The sequence below is a fragment of the Pantherophis guttatus genome, chromosome 16, assembly GCF_059756535.1.
Source record: "Pantherophis guttatus breed Tessera chromosome 16, ASM5975653v1, whole genome shotgun sequence".
Classification (NCBI taxonomy): domain Eukaryota; kingdom Metazoa; phylum Chordata; class Lepidosauria; order Squamata; family Colubridae; genus Pantherophis; species Pantherophis guttatus.
The window spans coordinates 6,307,278-6,326,650 of record NC_142078.1 but is presented as its reverse complement, the minus strand read 5'-3'; the positions used below and the strand labels follow the sequence as shown (position 1 = coordinate 6,326,650).

General features: G+C 44.3%; 1 protein-coding gene across 2 annotated transcripts; it reads left to right on the top strand.

Annotated features, from left to right (window-relative positions):
- The first annotated feature begins 375 nt into the window (after positions 1-375).
- On the top strand, positions 376-13,785 carry ST6GALNAC4 (ST6 N-acetylgalactosaminide alpha-2,6-sialyltransferase 4). Of its 2 annotated transcripts, none has more exons than XM_087879908.1 (6): positions 376-531; positions 4,217-4,282; positions 7,554-7,739; positions 9,622-10,034; positions 11,275-11,382; positions 12,383-13,785. In XM_087879908.1, the coding sequence occupies exons 2-6, from the start codon at positions 4,271-4,273 to the stop codon at positions 12,570-12,572; spliced, it is 909 nt and encodes a 302-aa protein (XP_087736034.1). In that variant the 5' UTR covers positions 376-531; positions 4,217-4,270; the 3' UTR covers positions 12,573-13,785. The 2 variants fall into 2 exon arrangements, with proteins under 2 accessions (XP_087736034.1, XP_087736035.1); XM_087879909.1 differs by lacking the exon at positions 376-531 and adding an exon at positions 654-708.
- Positions 13,786-19,373: the final 5,588 nt, after the last annotated feature.

Below are 19,373 nucleotides of genomic sequence, written 5' to 3'. Positions count from 1 at the left end.
GACCACAAGCCTATCAACCCCACCCCATCTTAGTATCTTGTGTGAACTTGCCCCCCCCCCCCCGGCTTCAGAACCAGGAATGGTGGCTTGTTGAAGCCCCATGGTGTGCGACCTTTGTTTTCCATGCTGCCTGGCAGGCTGGTCTGTCTGTCTCCTGCCCACTCCACTCGCCCATAAATCTGGTTCCCCCCACTCCACCCTCCCCCCGGGCCATGAGATCCTAAGCCAACCCTCCTTCGACGCTTCCGCGCAAGAAAAAGGCGACCATGGAGAGCGCAAACTTCGCGTATTTTGACAGCCGATTGCCTGGTGCGCCCTGGCGCAGCGGTGGGGGAAGCCCGCCTGGCAGGAGAGTTGGGGGGGCGGGCGGTGGGTGGGTGGGTGGAGCGTGGGGGGGATCCTGTGGGCGGAGCCTGCGCTGCTTTGCAGAGCTCTTAAAAGGGCAGCTGGAGATTAACGGGGCCGCCAGCGCCAGGCGCTTTTGGAGAGGCGATCGCGCGTGCGATGCTGCGGGTTCCTTTGGCCAAGCTGGTAAGTGGTTGTTTGGAGAGCGAAGCCCCGTCTGCCTTGGAGCCAAGAGAAACCCCCGGTTGGGGGCGGGGGACCACTCTCTACAGGAAGGCGGAGAGAGAGAGACGCCCTCCGACTCTCCCACCCCCATCCCCCTTGCCATCCTCGCCCTTTTCCCAGGACGCGCCCTTGGCACTGGTGGGTACCCCCGGGGCGCGCGCGGCTGGCAAAAGAGGCTGCCCGCCGCGTCCTCTCTTTCTCTCTCTCTCTCCCTCCCTCTCTCTCTCTCTCTCTCTCTCTCTCTCTCTCCAAAACCCGCAGGCTCTTTTGCGCGTCCCCCTGGCGCCCTCTTTTCCCTTGGCACCGGGCACCGCTGCCCTCGCCTGCCCTGCCCAGCCTTTTCCCCTCCTCCCTTCTCCCCCTCGACCGCTTGCTAGGAATGAATCGCCGCAGATAGAAGTCGGGTGGGGAGGGATGTCTCTTTTCCCCACTGCGCTTTGGAGAAAAGACTCTGGGGCATCCTTCTCTTCCCTCTTCTGCCCTCCTGGCCCTGAGCTCTCCTCCCGTCCGCGCGGATTTTGGGTGGTTCAGCTGTTAAATCCTTGTTAGGTTGATTTCTTTCTTTCTTTCTTTCTTTCTTTCTTTCTTTCTTTCTTTCTTTCTTTCTTTCTTTCTTTCTTTCTTTCTTTCTTTCTTTCTTTTTGCTAGAGAAGGGGACAAAATTATTCCTAATGCTAATCCATGGCTTTCCTCTTAAGAACGTTGGGCGCCAGCTTTTGAAAACAGCTGTGGCTCGCCAGATGTTGCCAGACTACAACTCCTAGCATCCTCTGCTGGGAAGAGAGGGGGTTTGCTGGGAATCGTAGTTTCACCGGCAAAACAAAAAACAAAAAAACTGTGGTCTGTTTCCTAGCCCTGAACAGATCACACTTGGGCAAAGTTAGAATTCCCCCGTCTTTCTTTGAGAAATTGGCCAACTGACTTCCTTAATCATCAGTTATGTTAATATTAAACCAGCATAGTTGTCAGGGGAGGGGAGAAAAAAAATGATGAAATGGTTTTGTGTTTCTCTGGTTGTCAACTAGTTACAACAGAGCCGGTGTGATGAAATCTACAGGCAGCTAAGAAATTTAGTTTTGAAATGAGGCTTGCAAAATCAAAGGCCTTCCTTTCTCTGGATAATACATTTACCAATTTGGCATTCTTTTTTTTTAATTATTATTATTTTATTTTTAAACAAAACTTAAAACATAAAACAACCATCATCCATTACAATTACAGAAAGTGCATCGATCGGTTACAAATCTTTTGTGCTTCATCCCATATCCAAAATTCTCGTATTTGACAATTTATTATATCCCTTGTATTATTATTCTCATTTACCATTCTTTTATTGCTTTAAAAAAAAAAAAACCCACCAACCTCCTGATTCTGATGACTTGCGTCATGTTCTCTGACGCTGAGTCTATTTTTATTTTTTTTTAATTTGATTTATATGCCCTCCTTCTCCGGAGACTCAGGGCGGCTTACAAGGCATTAAGCAATAGCCTTCATACTTTTGTATATTTATACAAAGTCAGCTTATTGCCCCCACAAACCGGGTCCTCAATTTACCTACCTTAGAAAGGATGGAAGGCTGAGTCAACCTTGAGCCTGGCGAGATTCGAACCCTGCAGTAATTGCAGGCAGCTGGATGATAATAACAGGCTATTAGTCTGCTGCGCCACTAGTCTATGGGTTCAGCTGGGGTATATGTCCTATAGCAGCGGTCCATGGACCACTGGTGATCCGTGAGAAAATTTTGGTGGTCTGCAGAATAATTATTTGCATTTTTAAAATATTGCAATAAATCAAAGAGCCTTGATGGTGCAGCGGACTAAAGTGCTGTTAAGTGCTAGCACTTAGCTGCCTGCAATTAGTGCGAGTTCAAAATCTCACCAGGCTCAAGGTTGACTCAGCCTTCCATCCTTTCGAGGTAGGTAAATTGAGGACCCGGATTGTGGGGGCAATAAGCCAGCTTTGTATAGAACAACACCGCTTAGGGGGGCCCCCGAAAGCCCCAATAAGCAGGTATATACATAAAAGTATGCAGGCTATTGCTATAATGCATTGTAAGCCGCCCTGAGTCTACGGAGAAGGGCGGCATATCAATTGGACTAATAAATAAATAAATAAATAAAATAAACTACGGCCCCTGGGCTGGATACGTGCAATGGATGTTTGTGTTGCTGCAGAGAGTCTCCCCCTTCGGGGTCTTTTTGTGCAGTTTGGAGGGGGCCAGAAATTCCGACTTGGGGTCTGCTTCGGCCTCCTGGTGTGGGGCTTTGGGCGAAGGCTAGAGGGAAGAACCGCTGGTGCCAAAGAGCCGGAGGGCCTCGTTCCAGTGGGACAGCATCATGGCCTGGAACTGGCTGACCATCTCAGCCCACTGAGCCTCCAGGTGCCGGTACCTGGCCTTGCACTCCCGCAGGTCTTCCCTCTGCTTGGAAAGCCTATGCTCCTAGTCCTCAGTGAGGTGCTTCTCCTGAGCCTCCTTCTCGGTCAGATCCAATTTGAACTGAGCTCTTTTGCCAACTCTTTCTCGTGGTGGCTGCTTAGTTCCAACAACTGCCTCTCCTGTTGGGGCTCTAAGGAGCCTGGGTGGGGAGGGGAGGAGTGGCTGGGAGGGGAGGGGCGAGTAGAGGCTGGTGAGGTGCCCCTCAACGTGAGTGTCATCGAGTTGACCACACCCACCCAGTCACATGATCACCTAGCCACACCCACCCAGCCGGTCATTAGGCAAATCATATTAGTGGTCCATGGGATTTAAAATTGGCTTAGGACCTGGGTACCTACGAGACCATCTTTTGCCACCAATAGCCTCCCACCGACCAGTTCGTTCTCACAGGGAGGGACTACTCAGGGTACCGTCAGTCAAATGATGCCGACTGGCGACTCCCAGGGGGAGGGCCTTCTCTGTGGGGGCTCCAACCCTTTGGAATGAACTGCCCCCGGAGATACGGAATATCCGCGATCTCCGTGCTTTCCGCCGTGCCCTCAAGACCCTGATGTTCCAACAGGCGGGGCTAAACATATGAACATGTGAATGATTTTTTAAAATGTTATCTAATTCTGGGTTTTGTTTAATTGACCAAACTAAGTAATAATTTTAATTAGCAATTTTATGATGTTTGTGTGTCTATATTTTTCTTGACGGTACACCGCCTTGAGTCCTACGGGAGAAAGGCGGTATAGAAATATAATAAATAAATGAATAAATGAATAAATAAATAAATAAATAAATAAATAAATAAATAAATAAATAAAATTATGAATTTAGTGGTCCCTGAGGTCCGAAAAGTAGGTGACCCCTGTTGTAAATAATTTCTTCAGATGCCTCTTATGACTTGAGGATACTGATGTGTTAAGGCCTCAGCGGAATGCACGGATAAGTAGTCCCAAAAGTGCTTCATCCTTGGACTTTCTTGTTGTTGTTTTTTGTTTTTCTTCCGTTAAATAAATCCTTCGGTTTCCTCACCGGTCAGTTAGAACTGAAGAAGCTTCTTGGATGAGAAGCAAAATGTTTTCAAGGGGGAAAAAACCCCCCAGGAAAGTCCAGTTGTCTTTTGGAAAACAGGACAACAAGCAACATCTGGAGGACTGAGCATCTCTGTAAGCAATGAAGAAGTCACCTCTGGAATCGCTCACCTGTTTTGTCTCTTTGTAGGGCAGTTGTCCCAGAAATCCAAGCCAGATACATGGCTGAAAACTCCTTAAAAGGATGCAGGTGCTTGTAAGTATCCAATGACTCTGAAATGTACAGTCATCTGCAGGGCTCTGTTATACAGTAATGCCTTGGTAAGGCCACACTTGGAATACTGGCTCCAGTTTTGGTCGCCACGTGATAAAAAAAAAAGATGTGGAGACTCTAGAAAGAGTGCAGAGAAGAGCAACCAAGAGGATTAGGGGACTGGAGGCTAAAACATACGAAGAACGGTTGCAGGAACTGGGCATGGCTGGTCTAATGAAAAGAAGGACTAGGGGAGACATGATAGCAGTTTTCCAATATCTCAGGGGCTGCCCCAAAGAAGAGGGAGTCAAGCTATTCTCCAAAGCACCCGAGGGTAGAAAAAGAAGCAACGGATGGAAACTAATCAAGGAGAGAAGCAACTTAGAACTAAGGAGAAATTTCCTGAAAGTAAGAACAATTAATCAGTGGAACAACTTGCCTCCAGAAGTTGTGAATGCTCCAACACTGGAAGTTTTTTTTATTGAAAAAGTTTTACAAACATCAATTTTTCCCCCATTCCCCCCCCCATCCCTCCCTAACCCCCCCAAACCCTCCCTTCCCCATGACTTCCCCAAGGTGAAATCCATCCACATTATATTATATCGTACTTTACCAACCCTCTATTCTCCTCCCTGTGCACTACACATTTCTACATAACAATAAGCTATTTTGCCCCCTATAAACTATACATTTCTACACAACATTTAGCTAAAAGCTGTCTGGTACTTCCTAGTTTGGTATTTATTCTGCACATAATCTATCCATTTCTTCCACTTCTATGCATAAGTCTCTTGAGTCCGGTCTTTTAAGTATGCTGATATCTTCGCCATTTCTGCAAAACTGGCCACCTTCAAAGTCCATTCTTGAATTGTAGGCATATCAACCCTTTTCCAATATTGACCAATCGGTAACCTAGCTGCTGTCACCATATACAGTATCAATTTTGTTTCACCCACTGAAAAACCCTTGACTATACCCAGTAAAAACAGATGAGGAGAAAATTGAATTTTTTTCTTTAGAACATTTTGCATAACCCACCAAATTTTTATCCAAAAAGCCTTGGCTTTCTTGCATGTCCACCATATATGATAATATGTAGCATCTAAGCAATCACATCTCCAACACTGGAGGTTTTGAAGAAGATGTTGGATAACCATTTGTCTGAAGTGGTGGAGGGTTTCCTCCCTAAGCAGGGAGTTGATCTAGAAGACCTCCAAGGTCCCTTCCAACTCAGTTATTCTATTCTAATCTAATGAAAAGAAGGACTAGGGGAGACAGGGTATGTGGAATTGGGATCGTAGAAACACCCAGGAGCATAGAAGAGTTCAGAGGCAGATGCATGAATAAATGTCTTAAACGTATTTATTCATATAATAAAGCATATTAACTATGTACAACAGAGATCAAGTCTCATGAGGAACAAACATGAAAAGAGAGAGATGGAGAGAGCAAGGTGGAAAAGGTTGGAGGGGGTTTTATACTCAGGGTAAGCCCCTCCTTTCCACATAGGGGTGGAGACACTCTCTGCCTCCACTGGTGTCTATATGACACATGTGCCAATGGCTTGCAAATACTTGACAGTTCCCCTCCTTGCAAGCCAATGGCATGCAAACACACTAATGCAATGCACAACAGATTTTACCCTGTGAGACATAACTTCCTACACAGATCTTTGTGCTGGTAGAGGTTTTGTGAAAATGTCAGCTGTTTGATGTTTGGTCCGACAGTGTGTTAAAGAAATAAACCCCATCTCTACGAGTTGTCTAACATTTTGATAACGGATATCAATATGTCTGGACCTTTTCCCCACCGCATAGGCTTTGGCAATGCCTATGGCCCCGGTGTTGTCTTCTATAATTTGGATAGAACCATCCTCTGCTATCATTCTGCGGAATTGGGATCATAGAAACACCCAGGAGCATAGAAGAGTTCAGAGGCAGATGCCTGAATAAATGTCTTAAACGTATTTATTCATATGATAAAATCATATTAACTATGTACAACAGAGATCAAGTCTCAGAGACACTCTCTGCCTCCACTGGTGTCTATATGACACATGTGCCAATGGCTTGCAAATACTTGACGGGGTAGCAGTATTCCAATATCTCAGGGGCTGCCACAAAGAAGAGGGAGTCAAGTTCTCCAAAGCACTTGAAGGCAGGAGAAGAAGCAATGAATGGAAACTAACCAAGGAGAGAACCAAACTAGAACTAAGGAGAAATTTCTTTTTTTTTTTATTGCAAAAGTTTTACAATTACATTTTCACCCCATTTCCCGCCCCAACCCACCCCAAAGTCCCCAACCTAACCCTCCCTAACCCCCCCTAACCCTCCCCTCCCCCCGGACTTCCACAGAATATACTCCCAACAAAATCCCCTTTATATAAAACTTGAACCCCTCCATCCCCCATATAATTTTTTATCTTCACAAAGTTCAAATATTTCTATCTTTATATAATATTATCAGTGAAAAGGTATTTGATACTTCCTAGTTTGATATTTGTTCTGCACATAATCTATCCACTTTTTCCATTCCCATTCATAAGTCTCTTGTGAGCGATCTTTTAAATATGCTGAAATCTTCGCCATCTCTGCAAAACTGGCCATCTTCAAAGTCCATTCTTCAATAGTGGGCAAAGCTTCATTTTTCCAAAATTTACCTATCAATAATCTCGCTGCTGTTATCATATACAATATCTACTTTGTTTCATCCGATGTAAAACCCTTAACTATACCCAGTAAAAACAATTGTGGAGAAAATTGAATTTTTTTCTTCAAAACATTCTGCATGACCCACCAAATTTTTATCCAAAAAGCCTTAACTTTCTTGCAAGTCCACCAAACATGATAATATGTAGCATCTAAGCAGTCACATCTCCAACATTTTGGCTGAACATTAGGGTACATACACGACAATTTCTTAGGATCTAAATGCCATCTGTAAAACATTTTATAAAAATTTTCCCTCAAATTCTGCGACTGTGTAAATTTAACATTCTAACTAAGGAGAAATTTCTTGACAGTTAGAACAATTAATCAGTGGAACAACTTGCCTCCTGAAGTTGTGGGTGCTCCATCACTAAAGTTTTCAAGGAGAGATTAGACAACCATTTGTCTGAAATGTTATAGGGTTTTCTGCCTGAGCAGAGGGATGGACTAGAAGACCTCCAAGGTCCCTTCCAGCTCTGTTATTATATTCTCTCTATTCGGTTGAATCCTGCCTGCGTCTGGGTATCCTATCCGTTTATCTTATCGACACATCTTCTCTTTTGCAGTCTCGCCTGTTCTTCATTCTTGTTGTGTTGTGTGCCTGCGGCATCCTTTACTTCCTGCTGTGTCCACGCCTTTGTAGTTCCTTGTGTTGGTTCAGATGCCAGCCTAGGGAAGGAAAGGAGGACAGGCTGGCACAGAGTTTGAAAACTGCCCGGTTTGAGGGCTATATCAGCGTTCCAGATGGAAAGGTGAGTCCGATCTCAAGATTAGGAACATTCGTTTAGTTTACTTTATACTCATTGCACATGGCACCACGCAATTAAATGCCCTCTTCAGTGCACATTATAAAAAATAAAAACACAAACATACATCCTTTACATTCTCTATAGTTGAAATTGAAAATTGCACTGTACCGTAGAATTCAATATGGTTATTGCCCTGGGATAGAAGCTGTTTTTCAGCCTATTTGTCTTTGTTTTTATTGTCCTGTACCGGCTGCCAGATGGTAATAGTTCAAAAAAAGAAAAAAAAGGGGGGGGTGCCCAGGATGAGATGGATCTTTAAGAATGTTTCGAACTTTCCTAAGGGAGTAGGGACATGGTGGCTCAGTGGCTAAGACGCTGAGCTTGTCGATCGAAAGGTCGGCAGTTCAGCGGTTCGAATCCCTAGCGATTGGCGATTTTAAGATGTGTGGACTTCAACTCCCAGAATTCCCCAGCCAGGAGAATTGTGGGGGCTGAAGTCCACCCTTCCTTCCTTCCTCCCTCCCTCCCTCCCTTCCATCCATCCATCCATCCATCCAATCTTTATATATTTTGTTTCTCTTTCATTATTTTCTTTCTTCTCTTTTTCAGTATCAGAAGTAATTCTTTGTTCCCTTCTTTCTTTCTTTCTTACTTTCCTTCCTTCCTTCATTCCTTCTTCCTTTCTTCCTTCCTTCCTTCCTTCCATCCATCCATCCATCCATCCATCCAATCTTTATATACACTGCTCAAAAAAAATAAAGGGAACACAAGCAGAAGACATCCGAGATCTGAATGAATGAAATAGCCTTATTAAATACTTTGTTCATTACATACAGTAGTTTTGTGTTCCCTTTAGTTGTTTGAGCAGTGTAGAAACTACTGTATGTAAAGAACAAAGTATTTAATAAGGCTAGTTCATTCATTCAGATCACGGATGTCTTCTGCTTCTGTTTCCTTTATTTTTTTTGAGCAGTATATTCTGTTTCTCTTTCATTATTTTCTTTCTTCTCTTTTTCAGTATCAGAAGTAATTCTTTCTTTCTTTCTTTCTTTCTTTCTTTCTTTCTTTCCTTCCTTCCTTCCTTCCTTCCTTCCTTCCATCCATCCATCCATCCATCCAATCTTTATATACACTGCTCAAAAAATACAGTAAATACATACAGTAGTTTTGTGTTCCCTTTAGTTGTTTGAGCAGTGTAGAAACTACTGTATGTAAAGAACAAAGTATTTAATAAGGCTAGTTCATTCATTCAGATCTCGGATGTCTTCTGCTTCTGTTTCCTTTATTTTTTTTGAGCAGTATATTCTGTTTCTCTTTCATTATTTTCTTTCTTCTCTTTTTCAGTATCAGAAGTAATTCTTTCTTTCTTTCTTTCTTTCTTTCTTTCTTTCTTTCTTCCTTCCTTCCTTCCTTCCTTCCTTCCTTCCTTCCTTCCTTCCTCCCTTCCTTCTTTCCTCCCTCCCTCCCTCCCTCCCTCTCTACGAAATTTGAAGTCCATTCATAACAGCAGCGTTCCGGACCCTCGACAACTTTTAAGACATTTGGACGTCAACTCCCAGAATTCCCCTGCCGGCATGAATTCTGGCAGCTGAAAACCCACAACTCTTGAAGCTGGCTTACAACATTGCATAAACCGTTCGGAATTGACTCATTTCTCTGTTGCCAAGCCAGTTCGGAGAAAAAGAGGGCGGGGGGAGGGAAATTGAATGGCGGAAGGATTTTGCTCCTGTGAGCTCCATTGAGATACACCTAAAATGAAACTTTCAATGGGGGGGAGGAAATCCCCCTCCCCAATTTTAGCCTCGAGAGCAATCCTACGGCCCGTTCTCCACCCTTCTTCTATTTTATTTTATTTTATTTTATTTCTTTTTCTCCTCCTGGTTAGCCCCTGGCTCAAGTGCCGTGCCGCCAATGTGCTGTGGTGTCCAGTTCCGGACAGATGCTGGGCTCCCGTTCGGGAAAGGCGATCGACGCCAAGGACTGCGTCCTGCGTATGAACCAGGCTCCCACCCTGGGCTACGAGGAAGACGTGGGCAGCCGCAGCACCCTTCGGGTGGTCTCACACACCAGCATCCCTTTGCTGCTACGCAACCAGAGCTACTTCTTCAAGCAATCCTGCGACACCACCTACATCATCTGGGGTCCTCCCAGGATGATGAGCAGGGAGAAGATCGGCTTGGTCTATCGGACCCTGGCGAAGATCAAAGAGATGTATCCGGCTGTGCGTCTCTACACTCTCACCGAGCAAACCATGGCCCGCTGCGACGAGCTCTTCCAGCTGGAGACGGGGAAAAACAGGTGAGAGCAGAAGGCCTCCTGGCCAAAGGGAGGAACCCGGTGGATCAGCAAAGCTAAGCACCGTGATGAAATTCCCAGCTTCCATTCTTGGTGGAAAGCTTGGAAGAAGTTGAGCGGCGGGTAGAACTCAGGTAGCAGATTAACAGAGTTGGAAGGGACCTTGTTGGTCATCTAGTCCAATCCCCCCCACCCAAGCAGGAGATCCTACACCATTTCTGACAGATGACAATCCAGTCCCTTCTTGAAAGCCTCCAGTGATGAAGCTCCCACAACTTCTGAAGGCAACTTCTGTTTCATTGGTTGATTGTTCTGTCAGGAAATTTCTCCTTCTTTCTGTGTTGAATTTCTCCTTGTTCAGTTTCCATCCATTATTCCTTATCTGGCCTTGGAAAATAGCTTGATCCCCGCTCCTCTCTTGTGGCAGCCCCTCAAATATTGGAAGACTGCTATCATATCATTTGGACGAAGATTTTGACTGTCTCTGCCTATAGAGAGATTACACAGGTAGCCCTCGATGTACGACCACAATTGAGCCCAACAATGGTTGGGCTCAATTTGTGTTTCAATTCTGTTGCTAAGCGAGACGTTTGTTAAGCGAGTTCTGCCTTGTTTTACGACTTTTCTTTCCCCTTTCGCTAAGCAAATCACTGCCATTGTTAACTCTATTCTTTTCTACTCTATTCTTCTGTACTCTACTGTACTCTACTGTAATCTACTGTACTGTACTCTATTCTATATACTCTACCCTACTCTACTCTACTCTACCTACTCTACTCTATTCTATATACTCCTATTCTACTCTACTCTACTCTACTCTACTCTACTCTACTCTACTCTATTCTATTCTATATACTCTATTCTATTCTACTCTACTCTACTCTACTCTACTCTACTCTATTCTATATACTCCTATTCTGTTCTATTCTATTCTATTTTATTCTATTCTATTCTATTCTATTCTTTTCTATTCTACTCTACTCTACTTACTCTATTCTATTCTATTCTATTCTATTCTATTCTATTCTATTCTATTCTATTCTATTCTACTCTACTCTACTCTACTCTACTCTACTCTACTCTATTCTTCATTTGCCCAGATCATGACAGCTTCTTCCACTTACTATGATTAAACAAATCAAGGCTTAGCTCAGTGGGCAAACCCAACAACCAGCATATCTGGCGGAGCTTCCCCTGGTTCCTCCTGCATCGAATCTCAGCATCTTCTCTTTTCAACCCGCAGGATGAAATCCGGTTCCTTTCTCAGTACCGGCTGGTTCACCATGGTTTTGGCAATGGAGTTGTGCGAGCAGATTTTTGTCTTCGGTATGGTCAGCGAGAATCACTGCAAGTGAGTCATTTGGAGGTGGTCTTCTGGGGTTGGGAAGCGAAAGGAGGAGACCACCCTTCTCTTTATCCCTTAACTCTTGGGAGGCTACGCTTTGAGCTCTGGTGGGCAGCGTGGAGAAGTGGAGAACATCTTGGAGATGTTCTCCAAAAAATGACGCCCTTTTCCAGAAGACACAAAGATGGGGAGGCCGTGTCAAAAGGATCAACTCTTCCCCAGGTAAATGTCTATGGAGATTCTCAAGTCATCCAGGTCATGGTTGTCCCAAAGGTGCTTTTTTCAAAAGGCAACTGGACTTTGTTTTTCCTTGAAGAGGTTTCGCTTCTCATCCGAGAAGCTTCCTCAGTTCTTCAGAAGGCAACTGGACTCTGTTTTTCCTTGAAGAGCTTTCACTTCTCATCCGAGAAGCTTCTTCAGGTTCTTCAGAAGGCAACTGGACTTTGTTTTTCCTTGAAGAGGTTTCGCTTCTCATCCAAGAAGCTTCCTCAATTCTTCAGAAGGCAACTGGACTTTGTTCTTCCTTGAAGACGTTTCGCTTCTCATCCAAGAAGCCTCTTCAGGTTCTTCAGAAGGCAACTGGACTTTGTTCTTCCTTGAAGACGTTTCGCTCCTCATCCAAGAAGCCTCTTCAGTTCTTCAGAAGGCAACTGGACTTTGCTCTTTCTTGAAGACATTTCGCTTCTCATCCAGGAAGCTTCCTTAGTTCTGACTGATGATATTTCTTGGGTGAGAACTGAAGAAGCTCCTTGGCCGAGAAGCGAAAGGTCTTTGAGGAAAAACAAAGAAAGTCCTTTTAAAAAAAAAAAAAAAAAAGCACCTTTGGGCTTCCCCAGGTAAGGATAACCAATATATATTTATATCTGTGGCCTCAATATCTTTGTTTTATTAATGGCCAGTTATTTCAGGCTGCGTTCGGTGAAATGTCACCCTTGCATGTTCAGCTCTTAACAGGCTGGGCTATATATATCTATAGTGGTTTAAACTTGGCTCCTTCGATTGGCAGAGACAAGAACCAGCCACCGGTGCCTTATCACTATTTTGAGAAGGGGCGACTGGACGAATGCCGGATGTACCAGGCCCACGAACGAGCTGCCCATGGAGGACACCGTTTCATCACCGAGAAAGCCGTCTTTTCTCGCTGGGCAAAGAAAAGGAACATTATCTTCACTCATCCGTCGTGGTCCGATGGATAGAAGCGGCTGTTGGTGTGGCCGGGCCAGCGGAAACTTTACCACGGGGCGAGGCCGGAGAAATTACAGTGTTGCAGGAAGTTGGAAAGCTGGAACGTCCCCGTGAACCAAATATGTCTCCATCTTCTTCTCTTAGCTCCCTATGTTTAACGTTCCGAGAGAGACCGCAAATTCTTCCTGTTTTTTTTTTTTTCTTTTCTTTTCTTTCTTTTCTTATTATTTCATCTGTGCCTGGTTTTGTGTGATGATTTTAATTTTTTATTTTGCACAGAAAAAAAAAAGGAAACGCTCTAACGAAAGATGGAGGCCAGGGGGGCGTCCGATGCGTCCTGTTTTGGGACGGATTCCGGAGGCTTAAATGAAGAAGAAACGGATTTTGACACTCCCTGAAACTTTTAAAAGGCACAATTGCAACCCTTGAGAGATCTTGCAAAGTCTTGAGAGATCAATTGCAAAGCCTTGAGAGATCTCTTTTGGGATCTCTCCTGCCCTCGTTCAATTTTGGCCAGGTTTGCAATTCTGGGGCAGAACCGTAGAAGGAAATCTGGCATCTTAACAGTCGAAAATCCGACTGTCAGCACTTTAACTAAACCAGTTTACAGTGGTTTGTTTACAGCTTAGGTAGAGCTAAGGTGGCTTTTTCCGTAACGACCTCCACGCTCAAGTTGTCTCTTCGCTTCCCGCCTGAGCCCAGAGTTCAGGATAGGTAGTCCTCGATTTACGACCACATTTGGGAGCGGAATATCCGTGGCTAAGCAACGCAGGGGCTAAGGGACTTGCCCCCGATTGTGAAACATTTCTCTCCCCCCCCCCAAACCCACACCTGTGGTTCTAAAGCGAAATCGCTGCATGCTGGTAAGTGAATCACTTGGTCGTTAAACGAAGCTGCCTTCTCCCATCGATTTTGCTTGTCGGAAAGGCGGCTGGGAAGGAAGATCACGTGACCCTCGTAAATTTTGATCATGGGGGAGGAGGGCGGGATCCTGTGATGGGGCTTCTTTGAAGGACAGGGACATGGCTCCACGTTGCCCCCCCCCCCATCCCTGTTTGGTCCTCTGCGGCAGACAGTATGAGGGGCGGCAGAAGCAAAAACTCGGGTGGGGGACAACAGGAGAATTTGCGGGGTGGGGGGGTTAGGGCAGAATCCTGAAGTCCCTTCAGGAGAGATTCAACTGTGGCTTAGAAATACATTTTCAATAAATTTGGTTTATTCTTCTGCCTCTTGCTTGTTTTCCTCCCCTTCCCCTTTTCCTTGCTTCCTTCCTTCTTTCCTTCTCCCCTCCTCTCCTTCCTTCCTTCCCTCCCTCCCTCCGTCCTCTCCTTCCCTCCCTCCCTCTCTCCCTCCCTCCCTCCCCCCTTCCCTTTCTGCTTCCCTTTCTCTGCCCTTCATTTCCTTCCTTCCTTCCTTACCTACCTACCTACCTACCTAAATTCATTCTGATTTTAGTTCCATGATATTGGATTTAAGGTTTGGGGAAGAAAGAAGCCAGCTGGGAATCTTTATCTATCTATCTATCTATCTATCTATCTATCTATCTATCTATCTATCTCTCTTTCTCTCTCTCTATCTATCATCTATCTATCTATCTATCTATCTATCTATCTATCTACCTATCATCTATCTATCTATCTATCTATCTATCTATCTATCTATCTATCTATCTATCTACCTACCCCCATCTATCTATCTATCTATCTATCTATCTATCTATCTATCTATCATCTATCTATCTATCTATCTATCTATCTATCTATCTATCTATCTATCTATCTATCTACCCACCCACCGATCGATCGATCGATCGATCGATCGATCTGTCTGTCTGTCTGTCTGTCTGTCTGTCTGTCTATCTATCTACCCACCCACCGATCTATCTATCTATCTATCTATCTATCTATCTATCTATCTATCTATCTATCTATCTATCTATCTACCCACCCACCGATCGGTCGGTCGGTCTCTCTGTCTGTCTGTCTGTCTGTCTGTCTGTCTGTCTGTCTGTCTACCCACCCACCTATCTATCTATCTATCTATCTATCTATCTATCTATCTGTTTCTCTTTCTCTTTCCTTTCCCTTGCCTTGCCTTCCTGCAAACTGGACTTCTCGATGCCCATGTGAGAATCAATCCTCCCTCCGCGCATTTCGTGCCTGCGTTTACGCACCTCCGTACTCCTTGTCCCCTCACGGCTTCCTCAGTTTCCCTCCTTCCATTCTTGGCTGCCACCGGTCACCCATCTCTTTTGGATCAGTGCCAAACCAATAAACTCTCGTACCAAAGGTTTGCTGGGGCTTTTGTGCACATCTGTTGTTGGTATTCCAGTTGTTTCATGGACACTTCCTATCCTGGGGCACAGATAAACCATGGCTTGCTAGCGTCTATCATTGTTCGGTTGAACCATAGCTGGTTTGCATGCAACAATTTCACATTCTGAATGCTTTTTAAACCCAGGACTTGCCTTTTCTTAGTGCAGTTTTCTGGATTTGACCTAAAGGCACATTATATTAGCCAGTTCCTCCTCCTCCTCTTCCTCCTCCTCTTCCCTTCTTCTTCTTCTCTTCTTCTTCTTCCTCCTCCTCCTCCTTCTTCTTCTCCTCCCTCCTCCTCTTCCTTCTCCTCCTCCTCCCTTCTTCTTCTCCTCCTCGTCCACTTCCTCCTCCCTTCTTTTTCTCTTCTTCTTCCTCCTCCTCCTCCTCCTCCTCCTTCTCCTCCTCCCTTCTTCTTCTCCTCCTCCTCCTCTTCCTCCTCCTCCTCCTTCTTCTTCTCCTCCCTCCTCCCTTCTTCTCCTCCTCCTCCTCCTCTTCCTCCTCCCTTTTTTCTCTTCTTCCTCCTCCTCCTCCTCCTCCTCCTCCTCCTCCTCCTCCCTTCTTCTTCTTCTTCTCCTCCTCCTCCTCCTCTTCCTCCTCCTTCTTCTCCTCCCTCCTCCTTCTCCTCCTCCTCCCTTCTTCTTCTCCTCCTCCTCCCTTCTTCTTCACTTCTTCCTCCTCCTCCTCCTCCTTCTCCCTCCTCTTCCTCTTCCCTTCTTCTTCTCTTCTTCTCCTCCCTCCTCCTCCTTCTTCTCCTCTTCCTCCCTTCTTCTTCTCCTCGTCCTCTTCCTCCTCCTCCTCTTCCTCCTCCTCCTCCTCCTCCTCGCAAAATCTGAATAGTTGCCAGTCAGAAAGATATTCCTTAAAACTGGCATCAACCACTTCTGAGTCATTAGCTTTTTGGAAATGAAAATTGAATTAAAAGAATTGCTCAGACTCGGCTCACACCACCTGAATAAATCAGGCAAGGGAATTAAGAAGAAAGATTTGACGGGGGAAAAAGAACTGCAACATCCATTATCCTTGATTAAGGCCTTGGTTTTTTGGGAACATGCCAGGGTCTCCTCAAACTTCTTGAAATTTTTTTGGGGGGGGCGGGGGAATGCAATGAAGAGATTCAAAAGTGGCTTTATTTTACTTCCAAGCAGGAATTTATGAAGCTGTTTTGCTCCCTCGCTTCTGGTTAAAAAAAAAAGAGAGAGATTAAATCAAAATCAAAAGAGCCTTGGTAGTACAGTGGTCTAAAGCACCCTGTTATTAACACAGCTGCCTGCAATTACTGCAGGTGCGAATCTTACCAGGCTCAAGATTGACTCAGCCTTCCATCCTTTCTAAGGTAGGTAAAATGAGGACCCAGTTTGTGGGGGCAATAAGCTGACTTTGTATAAAATATACAAAAGTATGAAGCTATTGCTTAACGCATTGTAAGCCACCCTGAGTCTCCGGAGAATGGCGGCATATAAATCAAATTTAAAAAAAAAAAGAAAAGAAAGAGAAAGAAAGAGAAAGAAGGAAGGAAGGAAGGAAGGAAGGAAGGAAGGAAGGAAGGAAGGAAGGAAGGAAGGAAAGGAAGGAAGGAAGGAAGGAAGGAAGGAAGGAAGGAAGGAAGGAAGGAAGGGAAGCTGACTTTGTATAAATATACAAAAGTATGAAGGCTATTGCTTAACGCATTGTAAGCCGCCCTGAGTCTCTGTAGAAGGGCAGCATATAAATCAAATTAAAAAAAATAATAATTGTGGGCCCAGATTTTCCACGTCGGTGGGATGAGAACAGATCGTCTTTTGTCGGATGTTAAGAAGAGGCAAAACAAGACATTCCTTTGGCGTCTGAAATGTGGAATTTGCAAGCGTTGTATAAGTTGGGTCATCAACCCTCTAAAAACAAATAACCTATTCGGGAACCTCTGAACAACTGCCAGCTTCGGGTTTCTGAACCAAGACAATTTTCCAAACAATAGTTTTTGTGTGAAACTGCGTGTTTTACAGCTTCATGTGGGCTAAAAAAAAAATGCCTTTGCTTTTTAGTTATTTATTTATTTAAAATCCCGGTTTTATCCCTTGGTAAGCCTATTTTAACCAGCGCAGAGATCTACAAGAAGTGATCCAGGGTTACTATGGCAACTGAATTTTGGAGAGCAGAGGAATGAGGATACCAAATCCTTTTTGAACTAGGGGGGAAAAAAAGAGCAGCTTTCTAGATGGCTCCAAAAAAATTTTCCAATAGTTTTTCTAGAGCGAGGCAAGTCGTTCCACTGATTAATGACAGAATAACAGAGTTGGAAGGGGCCTTCTGGGTCATCTAGTCCAACCCCCCATCCAAGCAGGAGACTACGCCATTTCTGACAGATGGCAGTCCAGTCTCTTCTTGGAAGCCTCCAGAGATGAAGCTCCCACAACTTCTGAAGGCAACTTCTGTTCCATGGGTTGATTGTTCTCCCCGTCAGAAAATTTCTCCTTATTTCTAGGTTCAATCAATCAATCAATCAATCAATCAGAATAGAGTTGGAAGGGAGCTTGTAGGTCATCACCAAGAGTAAACTGCTGTTAAAGTAGCACTTATCTGCCAGCTGCCTGCAATTACTGCGAGTTCAAATCTCACCAGGCTCAAGGTTGACTCAGCCTTCCATCCTTCCGAGGTAGGTAAAATGAGGACCCGGTTTGTGGGGGCCATAAACTGACTTTGTATAAAATAGAACACCGCTCGGGGGGGGGCGGGTGGAAATCCTACTAAGCAGGTATATACAAAAGTATGAAGGCTATTGCTTAATGCATTGTGAGCCGCCCTGAGTCTCCGGAGAAGGGCGGCATATAAATCGAACTAATAAATAAATAATAATAAATAATCTAGTCCAACCCCCCACTCAAGCAGGAGACCCTACACCGTTTCTGACAGATGCCAGTCCAGTCTCTTCTTGAAAGCCTCCAGGGATGAAGCTCCCACAACTTCTGAAGGCAACTTCTGTTCCATTGGTTGATTCTTCTTACTGTTGAAAAATTTCTCCTTATTTCCAGGTTGAATCTCTCCTTCATCAGTTTCCATCCATTATTCCTTGTCTGGCCTTCAGGTGCTTTGGAAAATAGCTTGACCCCCCACTCCTTTCTGGTTGTCAGCCGTAGCTGTCATGAAATTTCTCCTTAATTCAAGGAGAGAAGCAACCTCTCTCTAATAAAAGATGATTAGGGGATCGGAGGCTAAAACATAGGAAGAACGGCTGCAGGAACTGGGCATTGCTAGTTTAATGAAAAGGAGGACTAGGGGAGACATGATAGCAATGTTCCAATATCTGAGGGGCTGCCCCAAAGAAGAGGGAGTCAAGCTATTCTCCAAAGCACCTGAGGGCAGGAGAAGAAGCAATGGGTGGAAACTCATCAAGGAGAGAAGCAACCTAGAACTAAGGAGAAATTTCCTGGCAGTGAGAACAATCAGTGGAATGACTTGCCTCCAGAACTTGTAAATGCTCCAACACTGGAGGTTTTTAAGAGATTGAAAAACCATTTATCTGGTTTATAGCTTGCCTTGGGTGGGTGCTCCATCACTGGAGGTTTTCAAGAAGAGACTGGACAGCCACTTGTCTGAAATGGTATAGGGTTTGAGCAAGGGGTTGGACTAGAAGACCTCTAAGGTCCCTTCCGATTCTATTATTCTGCCTTGCAAGAAAATTTAAGAAGACCCAGGAAAATGCAGCTTTAGGGTAGTCTAGTAGCTTTAATTACCCAGGAGGTAGTAGTCCTTGACTTACGGCAAGTCGCCTAACGACCATCTGAAGTTACAACGGGCCTCCCTAGGGTTACTTAAAACCTGTTTTCTGGCAAAGGATTTCAGTCTTTCAGCCAGAAAGAGAAAATCTGCCATGTACGCAAACAGGCTGTTAGTCCAGCTTGAATTAGCTCTTTATAATGAACCATGAGGACTAGAAAATTGATGAGTTTAGGGTGAAAGATAATAGTTTGGTTATTGCCTCCTGAAAGACCCCCCCCCTTTTTTTTTCAATCCTTGGGTGGGTGGTTATCTCTGCAGGGAGATTTGACCATTTGGGGCAAATGAACCAAGAATGTGGAGTCAATCCAAAGTGTAATGTCCTGTGAATAGACTAGACTAGACTAGACTAGAACAGAGTAGAGTAGAGTAGAATAGAATTAGAACAGAATTAGAATTAGAATTAGAATTAGAATTAGAATTAGAATTAGAATTAGAATTAGAATTAGAATTTAGAGTAGAGTAGAGTAGAATAGAATAGAATAGAATAGAATTAGAATTAGAATTAGAATTTAGAGTAGAGTAGAGTAGAGTAGAATAGAATAGAATAGAATAGAATAGAATAGAATAGAATTAGAATTAGAATTTAGAGTAGAGTAGAGTAGAGTAGAATAGAATAGAATAGAATAGAACAGAACAGAACAGAGTAGAGTAGAGTAGAGTAGAGTAGAGTAGAGTAGAGTAGAATAGAATTAGAATTGAATTAGAATTAGAATTTAGAGTAGAGTAGAGTAGAGTAGA

Excerpts from the sequence above, each read along its gene's own strand:
- ST6GALNAC4 (XM_087879908.1), top strand. Across the intron at positions 10,035-11,274 it reads CTGGAGACGGGGAAAAACAG|GATGAAATCCGGTTCCTTTC; the intron begins GTGAGAGCAGAA and ends TTCAACCCGCAG. Across the intron at positions 11,383-12,382 it reads GTCAGCGAGAATCACTGCAA|AGACAAGAACCAGCCACCGG; the intron begins GTGAGTCATTTG and ends TTCGATTGGCAG.